This window comes from Mugil cephalus, chromosome 14 (genome assembly GCF_022458985.1).
Source record: "Mugil cephalus isolate CIBA_MC_2020 chromosome 14, CIBA_Mcephalus_1.1, whole genome shotgun sequence".
Taxonomy (NCBI): Eukaryota; Metazoa; Chordata; class Actinopteri; order Mugiliformes; family Mugilidae; genus Mugil; species Mugil cephalus.
Window position 1 is genome coordinate 14,967,802 of NC_061783.1, and position 18,098 is coordinate 14,985,899.

General features: G+C 40.3%; 2 protein-coding genes across 4 annotated transcripts; both read right to left on the reverse strand.

The window, feature by feature from the left end:
• Positions 1 to 1,788: 1,788 nt before the first annotated feature.
• recql4 (RecQ helicase-like 4) lies at positions 1,789 to 13,390 on the reverse strand. Of its 2 annotated transcripts, none has more exons than XM_047604249.1 (28): positions 13,186 to 13,390; positions 12,830 to 12,863; positions 12,653 to 12,744; positions 11,755 to 11,901; positions 11,479 to 11,636; positions 10,216 to 11,284; positions 10,051 to 10,133; positions 9,863 to 9,962; positions 9,463 to 9,628; positions 9,231 to 9,341; positions 8,759 to 8,914; positions 8,561 to 8,653; positions 8,335 to 8,471; positions 8,149 to 8,232; positions 7,175 to 7,363; positions 6,826 to 7,008; positions 6,538 to 6,739; positions 6,262 to 6,455; positions 5,820 to 5,903; positions 5,016 to 5,153; positions 4,806 to 4,913; positions 4,496 to 4,727; positions 4,162 to 4,291; positions 3,883 to 4,049; positions 3,462 to 3,639; positions 2,951 to 3,104; positions 2,762 to 2,870; positions 1,789 to 2,004 (listed from the first exon to the last, which is right to left on the reverse strand). In XM_047604249.1, exons 1-28 carry the CDS (start codon positions 13,267 to 13,269, stop codon positions 1,883 to 1,885), a joined length of 4,704 nt encoding a protein of 1,567 aa, XP_047460205.1. In that variant the 5' UTR covers positions 13,270 to 13,390; the 3' UTR covers positions 1,789 to 1,882. The 2 variants fall into 2 exon arrangements, with proteins under 2 accessions (XP_047460205.1, XP_047460204.1); XM_047604248.1 differs by having other exon boundaries at positions 4,496 to 4,733.
• Positions 13,391 to 14,238: 848 nt separating this feature from the next.
• On the reverse strand, positions 14,239 to 17,687 carry si:zfos-1056e6.1 (uncharacterized protein LOC107988029 homolog). 2 transcript variants are annotated; one of them, XM_047605595.1, is made up of 9 exons: positions 17,581 to 17,687; positions 16,761 to 16,828; positions 16,618 to 16,665; positions 16,406 to 16,470; positions 16,286 to 16,323; positions 15,716 to 15,795; positions 15,461 to 15,523; positions 15,244 to 15,294; positions 14,239 to 14,986 (listed from the first exon to the last, which is right to left on the reverse strand). In XM_047605595.1, the coding sequence occupies exons 1-9, from the start codon at positions 17,654 to 17,656 to the stop codon at positions 14,933 to 14,935; spliced, it is 543 nt and encodes a 180-aa protein (XP_047461551.1). In that variant the 5' UTR covers positions 17,657 to 17,687; the 3' UTR covers positions 14,239 to 14,932. The 2 variants fall into 2 exon arrangements, with proteins under 2 accessions (XP_047461551.1, XP_047461550.1); XM_047605594.1 differs by lacking the exon at positions 14,239 to 14,986 and having other exon boundaries at positions 14,995 to 15,294.
• Positions 17,688 to 18,098: the final 411 nt, after the last annotated feature.

Below are 18,098 nucleotides of genomic sequence, written 5' to 3' on the forward strand. Positions count from 1 at the left end.
ATACAGTTCCTGTGTTCACAAGGCTTTTCTGCAGCTTTCAAGGGAGCGACTGTTGGCTGTGATCAATCATTTATATTTACCTTTACCCAACCTTCCCTGGAAAATGTTAAACTCGTGATAAATTATTTAACCTGTTTCACACGCGGAGGTATGTGAGTTATTACCCGGAAGCTAAGTTGAGTAAGTGCGCCATGTGAAGCCAATTCAAAACCTTATCAGGGTTGCTATAACTCTACAAATCGTAATATGTAATGGTGTGTGGAGATGATAGTGACCAGCCCAAGTCCAGATCCTTTTTTTTTTGATATCTTTTTTTTTATTGCATGTGTGATAGGCTTTTCTTATCTTGATTTTATTCCCTTTGATAAACTAGATCCATTGTGGACCTACTTAAAAAAGCTCTCCAATGTATTCAGAAAAAAAATACCTGCCTCCAAGCTGTTTGTTAAAGAGTCATTTCAAGACAATAGAGTCTTCTAAGACAAATAACACAAGACTCCTCTCAGTTTCTGTAAAGTACTTCCAGACGTGACTCACGTCCAGTCGCGCTCTTCAAGGTTTTATGTCTGGCTTTGGTTCACGCCAGACGTGATATAAACTGCTCGGTCCAATCTGATTTTTAAAAATCCTTGATGATACTGCCGATACTGACACCCCCAATCGTGTCCTCTGTATCGCTGCAGCGTGACTGCTTTAATCGCAAACCCTGCAGAGCCCCATAAACTGTAGGCTGGAGCCCTCGTTACAGCAGCGCCAGGACGATTCAGGCCTCCGCCCTTTGCTGCAAGTCATCCCGTGTCTCTCTCCCATGACAAACCGTCCAGCCACGGCACAAAAGGCCAAAGAACACAACTTGAACTTGCCAGTTTAATCAGTGTTAACAGACAACTAAAAAGGTTTAGTTTAGGATGTTAAATCATTCCCGCACGGAACGAGGAGTCAGCAAAAGACTCACACAGTATATGAACTATATGATCGTTTTATGACATGCTGTCAGAGTTAAGGCAGAAATGTAAAAGCCGAGAGTCCAAAGCTGAAACCGTATGAACAGAGAACATGCGTGACTTGCATGTTCCACCTCTTAGCTGAGGTCGTTTTTCCTGTAGTGCCATGAATCTCCCATTTTTTCCGTACTTTGCCTCAAATGTTGTGTCACGGTCAAGACTTTTGTTACGTCTGTTTGGTAACTACGTGTCAAAGGGTCGGTGAGGTCGGATCAGCATGACTAAGCAGCAGATTTTTGGAGTCTTTACACTTCGATTGAAATTGAAATGACCGGAACACAACAGAAAACGCAACATTTCTTCAAGTCAGAAAATAAACACGAGCCTTTCCTTACTGGAAGCGGTTGCAGAATATAACTTGATTGGGTAATCTACTTTGCAAGCTGCTGCATATTTTTACAATTCAGAAAGTTTCATGTGGGTCTGGTGAGGTTAATATTTAACAGAGACGACAGAAACGGAGAAACAAAATAAATGCCCAGTTCCAGAATGTGACCCATTTTGCTGTTTCCTTTTCTGAACAGGACTCTAAATAATATCAATAAAGTCAATATTTGTATTCGTATCAAAAGTGTGTTGAGCCAACAGTGATACGGTGGGTTCATAGAGAGAAATCCCCCTCTGTTTTAACTCCTCATATCACACACAAATAGTAAAGATCTATTCGTGTTGCCTGTTTGTCTGATGAGATATTTAAATAAATGTCACTGAAAGACAGAGCTAGAAAAATAGAAACTTTTTATTTATTCACTGTCCACAAAGTAACTACATTGAATTTAACATGTCAGTTAAATAGTTCAACATAGTGGAATATAATATTAAAAAAAAAAATATATATATATACACTTTCTAGCAAAGTTAGTGCCTGTTTGGGTGGGTCACTTGAAGCGGATGATCTCCTGAGTGGCCAGTCTGATGAGCTGGTTGAAGTCAAACTGGATGTATTTCCTCCAGTAACGTCGGTCTTTGCCATAAGTTTGAGCCGGATAACAGGGACTACCTGAAACACAGACACGCGTCTTTGATTTACAATAAAAGCACAGTCATTTTTTTTTTTAAGTAAAGCTAGGAAATTCACACATATGCCCATTTATTAGGTACACTACCTCTCTGTCATGTCCAATACATTTTATAGCCAGAGCAACTATTCACCAATTTTAATCACCACCACACTGTACATACAGAATATCTATAAATTTCATTGTATATATATTTATTTCTCAGTGTATTTTTTATTATAATATTTTCCTGTTAAATTCTTTATTGTTGCTTTTATTTATTCTTATCAAATTCCATGTTACTGTGACAAGGGAATTTCTCATACGTGGGATAAATAAACAACGTACGTCTTATGTCTGTTATAACGTTCAGTTTATGTTGAAACTACTTCAGAAAGGTTTTCTGGCTTCAACTGTATGAAGTCAAATTACACAACATTACACAAATCCTCGTCCTTTCATTATTGACATTTAAATTAATTTTAATCTTCTTAACCTAACCTGTCTAACCTCGGTAAAACTAAACGTAGCCTCGCTCAGGTTTCCTAACTCAGCTCTCTAATGACCTCTAGAGGTGTAAAGGTTCAGTCCCTTTATGTGGTGTCAGTGAAGTTCTACTCAAATCAAACCAAAGAAGAAAAAGCAGGGAGAAAAATACTATTACTTGCAGCTTCCGCATTAGATCCTAGTCGTACTATAGTTCATCTGTGGGGAGAAACCCGTGCACATACGTCATACTGAGCATACTCAGATCCTCACCTATGCCGTGCAAGATTCGAGCAACAGCTCTTCCAGAAAACTTCTCGTCACTTCGGTTGGCAAGAAAATTTCTGATGTCGGCTCTGATCTGGTTCTCCCAGTCCAACATCTACGTACACACACACACACATACAGAAGGTAAGCCACATATTTACAGATCTTTATTCTAGTACTAAAAACACTTCTCACCTTATATTTGTTGAGCTCCTCCAGGTCCACCGGTTTGAGCGCGTGGTCTCTGTCTCGCCTCTTGTCAAAGTACTCAGAGAGGAGGCTCTTCAGCTGCAAACTGCGACTCTCGTCCAAGTCGTCCAGGCAGGACAACACACTCTGGAAGGCGACACTGGGACACGACGTACACACAAAGTGAAACACGTCAATATATATGCATATACAGTATACTATATAATAATGAATAATCATTCATCTGTTTGACCAACTAAAAAAAACTGAATATATATACACAATGACTATGATCTCCTTTTTAAATTTAAATCGAAATTTAGTCGATGGCTGAATAATTAAAGTGTGAAACGGTTTCAGGTTGAATAAATTGTTACGTGATCAGTTCAATATTTGCACAACTAAGATAATAAAAAAGTAGAGTGAGTCCCACAATCTATTCTAAACAAGAAGTGGACATTAACTGTTTGATGCATTTGACCGAATGACAGCGGCTACTATAAGGCGTAGACTGCACCTCTTGAAGGCTTTAAAGGAGGACGTCAGCTGGAAGAGCTGCGTCCTCTCTTGGTCCTGCACACGATTATGGAGGAAGCGACAAACTCTGTCCATCTCCTCATCGCTCAGGTCGCCGAAGGAACGGAAGTAGAAGGACGGGGAGGAGAATTCGACGAGAACGCCGCTACGTCCGCCGGCTGAAACACAAATATTTACAAATAACTGCTTCTGTGACCTCACGGCAAAACCACCATTTATCAGACTTTAAGATGAAGTGTGACGGAGTAAGAGCGCTGATTAGGAATCTACAATGAACTGAATTTTCTCTTTATCATTTGTGAGCACATCCGACCTTAAAATGACAGTTTTTAAAGTTGCTGTGGTAAAGATATTTGGTACCAAATTGAAAAATGTATTAATAATAATATAAGAATCCAAACCTGTGCCAGTGCTCCACTGCAGCTGCCTAAGTCCTCTCTTCACGAGAGGAAGCTGCCATCCCATAGTGTCCGCCACCTCGACAACATCAAACTCCACCTGATCGCACGCCTCCACCCGCTCGCCGGCCATCCGCCTCCTGGCCAACACTACGGCAATCGGGGGGCAACTGTAGGGATCGAAAAAATAAAAAGTTCAATCAGTCGCAAATGACAAAGAACACTGGGGAGAGATCTCCTCTTTCATATTGAATATCTCTGACAAAGACAAACATTTCCTACATTTTAGTGATTTTCCGGAGCTGCCTCGGTCCATCGTAGCAGCTGACTTTACACACAGACAGGGTCGGGTGGAGAAGCTCCACAAAGCGCTGTGGATGCAGCTCCAGATAGCAGAGCAGTGTTTCCACGCCTAGGAAACACACAAAAACATACAGATAAAATATAACAGTCTTTGTCATTTATAAAGATGAACTGTGTTTCCATGTATGTTTACTCATCACAAACCCTGACTGGACTGATAGAGATGAGATTAGTCGTAAAGTTTGTCAAAATGATCTGTGGTAGTATGCTGCACATGTACAAGTCATTTTTATTTATTTTCGTTTTCATCCACCTTCCTCTGTGATGTCCAGAGCCTCCACGGTTTCTTGGATGGGGATCGCTCTCTCGTGTGTGTGACACACTCGCTCTTTGGGCCAATCGCTGTCCTCCACCGCCCGGTCCCTCTGCCAGTCAGCTTCCTCGTCTTTAACCGTCTGGTCTTCTTCCTTCTCCTTCTCCTCGTCCTTCACCTTTCCTCCATCCACGTCTTCCTGGAGGCACGGCTCGGCTGAATCTGACACCTCCTTGGACTGCAAAACAAATTCTTGTCACTCACTGCTTATAAACACCTTGTTCTAATTCGCTTCTCTTGTTCCCTTTACCTGTGCAGCAGTGGCTTCTGATTTGTCTGCAGGTGCAACTTCTTGCGGAGAAGGAGGGTTCTGATCGTACACATCCATCACATCCAACAGCTCCGAGTCTTCAACATCCTACACACACACACACACAGACACAAATACAAGTTTTAGTTTGAACACTATGAACCTGAACCTCCTCCCCCGACTCGGGCCTCTGAAGAAAGTGGGAGTTACCTTGATGAGCTCCTGTTGTTTCTGGTGTATCTGTTTACACTTGCATGCTGGGAAGACTTTCTGGACCAGTCTCTTTACCGTGTAGTAGTCCACTGTGTCTGCATAGATATGGCGACGGAGCTCGTGGAGATCGCAGCCCTACAACAAACACACACAGTGAATTGTGACGTCGGCGCCAAGAAATACACCAGAATAATGAGATGGCACTTAAAATCTTAACGGTCGCTTGTCTGTCTCCCTAAATTGACATTTTCTAGCTAGATTTGTGCTTCTGTGTCACATCTAAGCTGTGGCTTTGCACCCCACACTGTAGCTCACAACCTCCGCAGAAACGCAACTAGACACAGGAACTCAGACGACAACAGCTGTGATAGTATTAAAAAAGCAGCTGTTGTTTAAAATGTATGAACTTTAATTCCATCATAGGCCACTCGGCTATAAATGCCACAGTTTACAGAATTACACAGGGATACTAGAGATAATATCGATACCAGCGATACCAGGGCTGTATGCTCTTAAATTGATTCTCAAATCAAAATATCAATGGCAACACAACAAACCATGTGAAGTTTTCATTTTTATAGTTTAATTTATTTTAATGGTCTTATTATTTTACTTAATGTTTTTAATGTCTGAAACACGATTTTCACATATTTTGTATGATTGTGTTTGGTTTTTCCGTTGTTGTATTGGCTCAGCCACTAACTCAAAGTGCTTCAGAGTTTAAAATATATAAATAACTCCAATGTAGTTAACTCCAGGCACCAACACACAATGCTTATAACACAGTAGCTTAGGTTTCACCTCTGGGTCCAGGAAGAGGTGACAGTGAGCTGGTTCTCCGTCTCTCCCTGCTCTCCCGATTTCTTGGACGTAGCTCTCAAAGCTCTGAAAAAGAACATAAAAACAGCTCTCGTAAACTTGGCCTGACACCAGCATTTTTACAACACCACAAAGTATATCCTCCAAATGAATCAAACAGTTGATTTACGACCTCCCTTACACTGCTTAAACTGAATTGAACATTGTAACCCTGACCCAGGCCTAATATTTTGTCAAAGGATTTGATTTTTACAGGATAAAAACCATGTGATGTTTTAATAAACACATTTGAGTATATTTACATATTAACAAGTAAAAAAAAAAGATGAGATGAATAAATTATTAATTTAGCAGCACAGACAGAGCCACATGATTTTATAAGAGCCCAGATATTTTGAGTTTAGTATGAAGACACGCTCCCCACCTTGGGCATGTTGTAGTGGATGATGCCCCTGACGTCAGATTTATCCAGGCCCATGCCGAACGCCACAGTGGCCACGACGACTCTGAGCTCCCCGCACATGAAGTTGTTCTGGACGCGTCTGCGCTCTGACCCCGACAGGCCGGCGTGGTAGGACTCAGCCATCCATTTCAACGGTTTGCGGATCTTCTTCCGAGCTGAAAGACATGATAACGAAGTTTCCATACCACCTGTTCACGTATAAAGTGAATCGAAAACACAAAGTATCCCCACACTAACCCAGTTCTTTCTTTCTCTGTCCTATAGGGTTGTTCTGTGGCTGGCTGTTGCCGCTGGCGTGCTTGTTTTCTTTCAACAGGACGCCCTGCAGGCAGGTCCTGAGCAAAGCTGCCACGCGAGTCGTCTCCTCTCTTCTGGTGCAGTAGACAATAATGGAGTCCAGACAACCAAAACGATCACCTTTCAGCAAGGAGACTAAAGCCTAAAGACGGGACAGACACAGAAAGTAAGACAACTGTAAACACAAAGCCGACAAAGTTAAAGTCTTGAACAAGGAAAAATATGGACCTGATCCTTTTCTCTGTCCATGGACACAGACAGGTTCAGGTTTGGAGGCACGGCTGCAGATCTGACAGCAATGCCGTCCTCGTCGTGGATGTTCAGATGATGTGCGATGTCCAGAGCAGTGGAAAGTGTGGCTGTGGCCGTGAGTCCTAGCAGGCACCGCACGCCCAGTCGCTCCCGCAGCACCTAGTAAAACAAACGTGGCACGAAATGCTTTTCTGTGAAACTTGAGAGACTTGCGTGTGTTTTCTCTGCTGAAAACGGTGACACTCGTTGTAAAGCTACAATCAAGAGCCACATTAATGCTCAGAAAAACCTTGAGGGATCCTCGTATACGCCGTCATTTTCCCACCTTGCAGAGCCTTAGGTAGCAGGGTCTGAAGTTGTGCGACCACTCCGACACGCAGTGGGCTTCGTCTATGCACGCAAAGGCCACAGGGGGGAGCTCCTGAGCAGAGGGCAGACACCCTGAACCTGAACCTCCTCCACCAACCAGGGCCTCTGGAGAGAGCAGCAGCAAACACACCTGGCCTGACTTCACCTGAGGAGACAGAGGAAGGAGAGCAGGGGCTGAATATAGGGGTATTAGTGACAGACAATATTTAAAAGGAAACTTAAGAGCTACCCTTTTTAGTCTTGCTTTCAACTTAATATTATTTACCTTTCGGTTTGGTTATTTATTGAGTTTTATTTATGTTTTTTAGTCTGACTTTTACCTAGTTTTATCTTATTTTATTGTTATTTAATTGACTTTTTTATATTTTCACCCTACAGGTTATTACTAAATTCTAATTCTAATTTATACAGTTTTTTTTTTTTTGAAATCTTTCTGGTGTTTCCTTAACTTCAAAGCGGTGAGTGTAGGATAGCGTTTCCTCAGTGTTTTTAATTCCTCGGTGTTTTTCTCTGTGTGCGTGCTTACATTCATGTGTGGTCTCTTGTGTGTAACGTTTTTTTGTGTTGTTGTTTTTAGTTTATTTTTTTGTAAAGCACTTTGGGCTGCAACTTTTGTATAAAAAGTGTTCGATAGTGTACTTTGTAGGAATTGTGTCAACTTAAACCTGTGTCAAGTTAAACCTGCAGGGATACTCTTTTCTTCTGGATTTAAAATGTGGCGCTGGGGTGTACTGATGCGACTTCTTCTCTTCGCTTAAGCCTGCACACACCGATTATAATTAATTATGAAATTTGCATAAATCAATCTGCGGATTTCACTGCAACAATCTGCTCGTAAGCCGACCTAAAGTCAGGGATTACTCACCGTGACTGAATGAAGCACAGGTTGTAATAATAATGCTACTAACAAGACGATAAGAGTGTATTTACCTTCTCTATGACTGCTTCTCTCTGTTTCCTCGTCATGTTGGAGTGGATACAGGCAGCTTTCAGAGTGGCTGGCAGGCCTGACAGCTACACACACACACACAAGACAAAATAATGTGTCAGCTGCATCGTCTGAGAAAGTATATTTGCTCTTTATCCACCAGCAGTCACTACAATCACAGTATCTACCTGGTCGTCCATTAGAGAAACAAGAGGGGAAATGACCAAAGTGATGCATTTTGATCGCTGAGCGTAGAGGTAAGCTGGGAGCTGGTAGCACAGCGATTTTCCCATCCCAGTCGACAACACAACAAGAGTAGAGAGCCCTAAAGATAGAGACAAACATGTTTTACAGAGATTACATATGAGCAGGTGTGTGCAGGTGAATGAGCTCATGTGTGTTTACTCTACGTACCTGACAGGATCCTCATGATGGCTTCCTCCTGCCCAGCTCTGAATGACTGATAGCCAAGGTTTTTCAGAGCAGCGTAGACTTCATCCGGTGTTTCTGAGCACAAATAAAACAGTAACTCAATTTCTAATCTGCCTCTGTTTATAGATTTTGGGACACAGAGTCAGTTTGTAGCGTTTTTTTTTTTTTTTTTTTTTTTACCCTGGACCTTCCCATCGTCGCTGAGGTGATAAAGTGGCTCCATGGGCGGAGGAGGAGGAGGACGTTCATAGTCAGGACGGATAACGTTCAGCAACACCTCATCTTTCTGGTCCATGTTTTCCTTTTCCTGATCTTCTCCGATACCGGGAGGAGCCGCTGGAACACGTGAACACGTCAGCGTTGAAACATACAACAAATAATTGTGATGCTGATTTTGCAGCAGGGTCAAGATCATTTGCAGCAAGTTATACTGATTAATACAGCAACACAACACAAACATCTGTTTTAAAAACAACTGTTCAGACAGACATTGAACTTAACTGGTCATCTCAAGACAAAATGAAAAAATTAATTATAACTAAGGTACCATTAAACTTCCTTTTATGGAAATCATTCATGGTGTCGACGTTGTGTCCTGCTAAACGTATCTACTGACTAACAGACGGATGGATGGACAGTTCAACAGGCGTACCCAGTGTCTGAGGTTTCAGCGTTCCCGTTGCCCTGGCAACATCCTCCAGGGTGGGCAGCTCAAAAGGCTCCTCTTCAACGGGCGTGTCCATGAGAACAGGAGGCGGAGGAGCTACACAACAGAAATGAGAACGAAACAAGTCAACACATCTCACATCTCACACTGTTTGGCCAGAGAGCTCCTGTTTTCTCTGAAGGAAAGAAATGTTTTTGCGTAAGTGTCGCTGCGTCACCTCGTCCCTTGCAGTCGATGGCCCAGTGGCCGGTCCCTCCACACTTGTAGCAGGTGTCGCCCTGACGGCTCATCCCCCCTCTAAACCCTCCCCTCCTTCCTCTGCCCAGAAAGCCCCCTCCTCCTCCGAAGCGCTCTCCTTTCAGCTGGAACTTCTGCATGTATAACTGTAAAACACACAAAACATTCATGGCACAGAGGAAAAAAGAGATTTTGAATTGAATTAAACAACAAATTTGTGAATTTTCTAACTCTTACTACCAGTTTTGCCCACATTAGCTCACTGTAAGCAACCTGGCAGGCAATTAAATTAAATAACAACTTCTTGAAACTAAACTCATCCTTGCATTGGTCTAATCAGGAAGGCACTCACTGACAAACACCAGTTAAAAACACGGTACCTGTTTGCGTAGCGCCATCCCTCTTAGAGCATATCCTTTGACGTGAGATTTCTTTTTCAGATTTATCTTCACAAAGTTGCCCTCTGCTCCTTTCATTACTCTGCAAAAAATAGAAAACCATTACACAGGGTATAAGCAGAGTTTTCTTTCAATGCCATTTAACGATTCCAGGAGGTGTTTGGTCTTACCTGGCTCTGGCCGACTCTGTGCGATACATTTTGTTAGGTACAAATTCTCCCTCCAGATCTCCGAACAAGTTCTCTTGGGGCACCTTGACATAAGTAATACCAGATAATTATAAAACACTGGCACAAAATAAAAACACATATTATGACATTAATTCATTCCCTTACTTTTTTTGGTACACTGGCTTCTTTCTCCTCTTCGCCCTCTCCATCTTCTCCTCCTTTTTTCTTGCTTCTCTTTTTCTTCCCTCCATTAGCCGGGCTGGAGTTAACTTCAGAGTCCCCCTCTTTCTTTTTAACATTCCTCCGCCTCTTTTTTACCCCTCCTTCTTCTGTAGCATCTCCGTCCATGTCATCCTCCTCTCTCTGCCTCTTCCTCCTCTTCTTTGTACCTTTGGGTTTGGGACTGATCGTGACGTCATTTTCTGGTTCTGCATCTGTCTTCTTCTCGATTTCCTCACCTTTCTTCCTTTTCTCTCCCCCTCTCCTCCCTCCTTTGCCTTTTCCAGCGGCTTTTTGTTGAGCAGATTTGGGCGCATCATCAGAGATCATTGTGTCACTCGTGATTATTTCATCTCTCCCCAAGTCAAGCAACTGGTTTCTTTCACTCTCCATATCTGTTTCTTCTTTTCCTGCTCTTTCACCCTTTTGCATTTTCCCTCCAGTTTCTTGAACATTTTCTCTTTTCTCCACAATAATCTCCTTGTTGCCTGATACTGGCTTCTCCTCAGCTCCCATCTCTCCAAACACCTGACATCTCTCTAGCCACTTCCTGTCAAGAAAATTCAGTCTGCTGGCAGGTGACGGCCTTCCTCCCAAGCCTCTGCCTACAATTCCTCCTCTGAAACCTCCAATAAAATGTGGGGTCCCTTTCATGTCAACTTCAGTTCCAGCACCTTCAGAGTCTGTACCTTGAGTCTGTAATATTTCACCATTTTCTTTTTTGTCTCCAACAACTCCTTTTGAAGTCCCTACAGTGCACGGAGGAGATAAACTTGACAAACGGCCAGGGGTTGTGGCTGTAGAAGGAGCTTCAGTGGATGCACTAAAACGTGAGTGACCATCTTTACTAATTAAACCATTGTCATTACTACTACTGCTCGTGGTGCAAATACTAGCGGCATCTGCGGGTTCATCACTAGAAAGTCTGACAGGTTCAAATGGTTCAAACGGCTCTTCAGACTCCACGGGTTGGAAAGTCTTTGAAGACGAGGAACCCAGACACGGTTTAGTTCGTCTGTGACAAGGACAAAAAATTAGTGCAAGATAATCACAAAGTGAATCTGTTACAGTAAGCAAAAATGAAGCAATATTAGGTAAAAGTGTGTTGTGTGTGTGTGTTGAAAAACCTGTGTCAGTGCGCATTTAGGTTCAGAAAATAATACTGAAAACATGCCGTTAGGATGATAGTACTTTTCTCTATTTAATTACCTTGGAGAAAAGGGGCTGAATTCGAGCACAGCGGCTGTGGACTTTAAACTGCCAGCACTCAAACTGGGGCTTTTTATCGGGGTAGCTTGTCCATCTTTTAAGGAGTTTAGAGGCAGTCGACCAGGAAGGTACGATTTCTTCAATGAGACCGGTCTCTCCTACAATAATGAAAGTAAAGTCTTAAAATAAATAACCAATAAATGACTACTAATAGATATAGATATAGATATATAGACAAATATATAGACAGATATATAGGCAACTGTATTTCTTCACCTTACTGAGAGTAGCCAGGTTGTGTTTAAGCTTTATTCCATAATATTGGGAAGAAGCCTTCAGATTGTCTTTGTCCTGGGCTGTCAGCCTGGGAGAAGCCACCGGCAATGCACTGCGATTCAAGTGGGCACCCCAACAGTCTGAGTCCTAGATCGACCCACAAAGAAAAAAAAAATGAATGAATGAGCTGATTTAAGGACGATGGTTGATTAAAGGAGTAACCGTAATACAAAGAAACTGAAGAGGATTCCTTCAAAGCGTCTAAATGTTATTATTCAGAGAGATTAGACAGAAACTAGTTCTGACAATAAAACAGAAGTTGTTTAAATCCAGCACATGTTTGACTGCAAATCTTGTTTGGGGAATCCCAGGGGGTCACAAACTTTAAACTACAGCAGATGAAATGTGTGTGAAATGTTTTCAATGACAGTAGAAGTCTTTCCGAAAAGTCCCCCATATGGCAGGCACAGGTAATGCTCTTTTAGGTCACATGGACAACTGTAAAGCATTTAAGTGAAGCAGATATTGAATAATAATAATAATATGAACGCTGATAGTCTAGCCTTAACTATAGGAGAGAGACATTTGAATAAAATAACTTCCATCAGCATCACATTATTAAATAGTTTCTTTCTTAGACACCAACTTGAGACACTAGTCAACGTGCTAGCTAGGAGGCTAATAAAAAGTAGATAGGTTGGTAGTAAAGTATTAACACTTAATTAATGGTCAATTTAGGAAGTCACAGGGTATCTGCCTTTTTTTGTTTAATAGGACACAATAGGGGGAAATAAGCTCATCTGGACTTCAATAATGTTACTTAACTAAAACTAGACTCTCCCTTGTACCATATATATATTACGCACAAATTCATTCACAAACAAACATCCCTCAGTACCTTCTGGGCAGTAGCCTGAGCGTGACCACTGTCTGCCTCACTGCTGCTGTTCTCTTTGGCTTGTTTCAAACTGCGGTACTCTTTATACAGCCCTGCAAAGAAGATAAACAAATGAATCATTTAAGCAGCAGTTGTATACATATCAGCTTATCACTTTACTTCATAGTCAATACTCACTCCTAGTGTCTTCGGGAGCCTGATCAATGTCCTCCTGAAAATCGAAGAGGTTTGTTAAAAAGTCAACTATAAGTCAAGTCACTTTGCTTATATAGCACATTTAAAACAACAGAAGTTGACTCAAAGTGCTTTCCAGTCTGAGCACACAACACAAATACCTAAAGTTAAACCCCAATAACACAGAAAAACACAGTATGCACAATATAAAACATTAACAATGCAACACCAATAACACCAAACCAACCAACTGACATGTGGGTAAACAGAACATAAACCCACAAACAAACTATCAAACAACACTTGTCACTGTTGATTTGCTGCTAGCTAGCAAGCTACGTATTAACATGTGAAGGCACCTTGTTAGGTTTCCTCTGGTGCTCTTTGAGAAATCCCTGCTCCCAGGTTTTCAGCTGAAGTTTCACCTCGTTGTAGCGATCCATGTCAGCAGTTGAGCTCAGCGATTTGACTCTATAAAAACTTAACGCTAACAACTTAAATGACTCGAATGAGCTCCCATTATGAACGAAAGCTGTTTAGCCGTGTACTGTTTACGAGTTTCCCGCACCGGAAGTGACAACATCTGTTTTCTTCTTCGTCGATTCTTTGTCGTTTGTTGCCAGGTTCGTTTCCCTCAAATACACGAACGAAGAAGAAAGTTTTACACCCTTCTCACGGATTTAGGTAAAGTAGTGAGTTTTTTTTATTATTGTTAACAATAACAACTTAAATTTAACAGTCAATTTATAGTTTATATGTTGGCACAACAAAATGACATTTATTAGAAACTTTTAACATTAAACTCAACTGAACACATTTATGTCAAGTCTAGTCTATTTTATGTGAAAAAAAATTACTCATTTTATTATATTACGTTCTCATCACATAGTCTGCGGTTCTGACTTTGGTGCATTGCCGCCACCTACTGGACATGATGTGGAACAGTAGCTTGGTAATCAATACTTTTTTTTTTTTGACAAATCTGTACGAATGTTAATACAAAAAGTATTATTACAGGATACACACAACGTCTAGTACTTCTATTCTACCCTCTATATACATTATTTTATTAATTTTTTTTGTAAATTGGAATTTACAAAAAAGGCAGAATGTTTTTTTCTGATATTCAATATTTTTCTCGCTATAAAACACTGAAATGTTCAATATAAAGTGATAAGCAAAATAAAACTACAGACACTCACTGTCTTTATCCCCCATAATTATTCACGTACAATTGTTCAAAGAGAAATTCTCTGTAGGTGAGGTCGCAAGAAACATGCTTGAAAAGGACTGATTGTCTCACGGTGACCTATTAATGGGCATTGAAGACACACAACTTTGTGGACCTGCCTCAGGTACAGACCAGTAAGTTAGCCTGAAAATAGTATGAAAAAAGGAAACTATACAGAAAGGAAGAAAAAATTATTAGAATTTATTCCCTCCCAAAATACATTCAAAAATAGACATTTCAAATAGACATTTGTCAGGAAGAAATCTCAGACAGGAGCAAACTCGAAGTGTGCAGCCATGGTTTCTCGAGCGGTGGAGCTATTGTGCAAATTCCAAATCCTCTAAATTGACTCTAAAGTTTTTCTCATAACGTAACTGAAACTGATACTGATACTAAAAAAACATGCAGGTCCACTTGAAACTTTTGAGTTAAAAAATAATGTACTTAGGAACAGACTATTGCATCACATGAGGCTGTGCTGGTAGTCATCTGCATTTTATCATCAGTCATTAAAATACAAGACTCCAATCTCTTGTTTATTTAATTTATTTCATGGCACAAACAATACAAAGTCACTTTTGGCTCTCATCATCCGAGTGTGCTACTCCTTGGCTAACAAGTTAATAAGTTGTTCCTCAGTAATACCAAGGTTACTACTCATTACACATCAAGGCAGAGTATTGTAATAATGCAGAGCAGCATTAGTTTGGAGGTCAGAGGTAAATATGTTTTTAAAGCCCTGTTGCCCAGTCTGAACAGAAGGATAATAGATGTGGTTTGATAAACTTATTCCAGGATAAGAAACTAAGCCCAGAGCTCAGGACATCCAGATCAAAATCCTTTCTCAGTGGCATGATAAAATCTTACCACTGAGCTTACCACAGAGGGGCTCTGGTTAGTACCCCTTTCCAGCTGTGAGAATCTGCGACCTGCAACAGAGCAGAGCAGAGCAGGAGACACCAACAGTGCAAGGATGAAACTTAAGTAAGAAACATAACCACAGAAACACTGCAGAGACTTGGATGAGCAGAGGTGTTCAGGTCTATTTTTAAGCAAGTATGCAGTATGCGATACACCAGACACAAGGGATATATATATATATAGAAACTGCATCATTGCAAACTGCACTACGGTAAGATCCAACTCTGCTCCATGTGTTGAAGTTTATGAGATCAGAATAACTCACCTGCATTCTCTTTTGCAGAAACCTCAACTTCTGGTTGAGACATTGAAGCTCCTGAAATAAGACGGACATGGGGCACGGTCATAAATTGTTATCATAAGATGACTTAGACCTGTAACACCTTCAAATCAGGTCAACGCTTTGACTCACAGCCACGGCTGTGTTATTACTTCTCAGTGCAAACACAGTTATGATGAAAGCTGGAGGAGAGATGCAATACCTGGGTGAGTTTCTCATTGTGCCTGAGTTTGATCTGAGGCAGAAGATCATCCAGTCTCTGGATCTGGAATAAAAAACAAAAACAAAATTTATGTTCTGCTCCAGTCAAAATGCAAATGGAACATAAAAAAATAAAAATAAAAAAAGTAATTAGCAATTAAATGTGGCCCGATTAAATTAGAGACATATTCATACTGGACCACTACCACTATTACCTCTACTCTTCATCATGTATTAAGTTGTTACTGTGTCTTACCCTCCTGTCAATAGTCTGCAGTCTGGTCTTCATGCTTTTATTGATCACAGTCAAGGGAATGGTTCTGGGTTTGGGATGCACTGTGGAAAAAAAAAAAAAATAAATAAAAAAAAAATATATATATATATATATATATATATATATATATAGACATATCGTCTGTTTAGTTTCTGTTAATTTACAGTCAGCAGCTGTAGCGCTCTATTTGTGAATGCATGTTAAATGATCTTAGTCTGGAAACCAGAATCTAAACTCTGCAAAAAACACATTTATTTTCTACATTTAGTTTGTTTTCTTTGAGGAGATTAACGTCACTCTCAAATCTGTATCTTAAATAACAGTATCTGTGTATAAGACACTGTTTTTTTTGTTTCCTTTATTAACAAAAGTCATGATATAGAGCACTATACTGTATATTTGATCATGAATTTGATTATAACTCTGCTTTAACAAGAAGCTCTAAAAATAGCAAAGAATGAGCTCTAGAGGGGGTGGTGGATTTTATTGAATTATGCTCTTATACTGTACATCATACTATTCTATTGACAATCTTGATAAAGGTGCTCTTACCGTGCTGAAAGATCTTGGTCACTTCCACCAAGTAAGGCCTGAGGAGAAACACACATGAGCACTTAATGCAGTATTTTCACTGAGCACATGTACAGACTTTAACATCAGACGACCACTTACATGTGCTTGCTGTTAGCAGGGATGGAGCTGTTCAGAGGGATCAAACATCCTCGGTGGTTCCTTATCTGCACACAGACAAAAGTGATCCAGGTCAAGGTGTATTTAAGAGAAGATTATCTAGTTTCTAATCTTATCAATTTTATAATAATATCACAGAGACATACAGTCGTCCTTCAAGCAATCAGAGACTTGCTATGATTTTAAACGTCTACCTTGAAGACAGCATTGGAAGATTTAAACCCAAAGGCATTGCTGATAATCTGAAAATAGATAAATATATAATATCAACAGTAATGAAGATGGATGGATGGATGGATGGATTGATGGAGGGAAGGATGGAGGGAAGGATCGATACCTGTATGATCGTGGTGAACTCAGCCGAGGTTGGAATGGACACTTCTCGAAGAGCCACCACTCTTTCATCTATTAAAAATGCAACAGGAGATTCAACAACTTTCTAACGTGTTTATAATATAAGAATAAAATTATATTAAGGACTTATAAATCAGATTCCTTTAGCTCATTAAGTAGGAAAAGTGGAAAAGCACTGCAGGGAATCTGGACAACAACATCTCATGTTCTTCCCTAAAGCACGTGAAAATCTGTTCGTTGTGCGTAATAATGTGTTGTTAGAGTTCAGAAAAGTTTCAGTGTGATCGCTCTAATTCTAAAGTTAAGTTTGCACCTCACATGCAGAAAACTCTTAACCAAATGTGCACATACATCTGGAGAATTATTGCCATTATTATTGTAAATCACTACGATTGATTTTTTATTAACATGTGCATGCAGACAACTGATGTAAACGATTTTAAAAATTGTTATGAATAAATCGTCGTTTCCATTCACTCTAAATAAATTCTGGGATGTAGCCTGCAGGTCTAATACTAAACGAGTAACACTCACAAGTCAAAACCAGCTGTTGCTTTCCTCTTTGGCCATTGTATTAGAAGCTACATCGGACCACTGGATGAATATGAATAAAAACTTCTTGTGCGATTAAGAGTTGGACTGAAATAAACCGTGAACCCTGACAACAAAAGTGCACATAATCTCTGTTTGTAGTTTTCAATGGGTTAATTAAATATGCCTGTTGCCGTGGAAACAAGCGCACGGATACGTCCGTCTGAGCGACAAAATTATTTATCGGAAATAAATTAATGCAATTTACGAACCGTTCATGTCAAGGCGCCTCAGAGCAATCCAGACCTTTGATACGTGGGATGATTTATCAAAACTGATGTTAGACATGTTTAACCTGCGCACAGCGACAGCAGAGACCGGAAACGAGAGTACCTGGCGCTTCCGCCGCAGAAAGTAGCAAGTTCAGTCACAATAAAAGCCGTACATTTAAACAGCTACTGCATATAAAGTTGTATTTTATCCACTTCTGTTATTTGTTGCCTCCATATCTCAAGGGAAACATTGGAGATTATCTATTATCTATTTACTTAATAAAATAATATTTAAATTGTTTTATTGTCATTATTCTTAAAATATATATATTTTATTCATTTCTATGTGTGATCAGCAACAATGTTATAAAGTCCACTGCTGTTTCTGATTATATATTAAATAAATTATGTGTTACGTCTTCTCATGAACTTCAACCTTAAAGTGGCATTCATAGCTATACGATTACACCCTTTTTGCTGAGTAATGAAGCTGTTTTTATCTAAAATCTACATGTTGC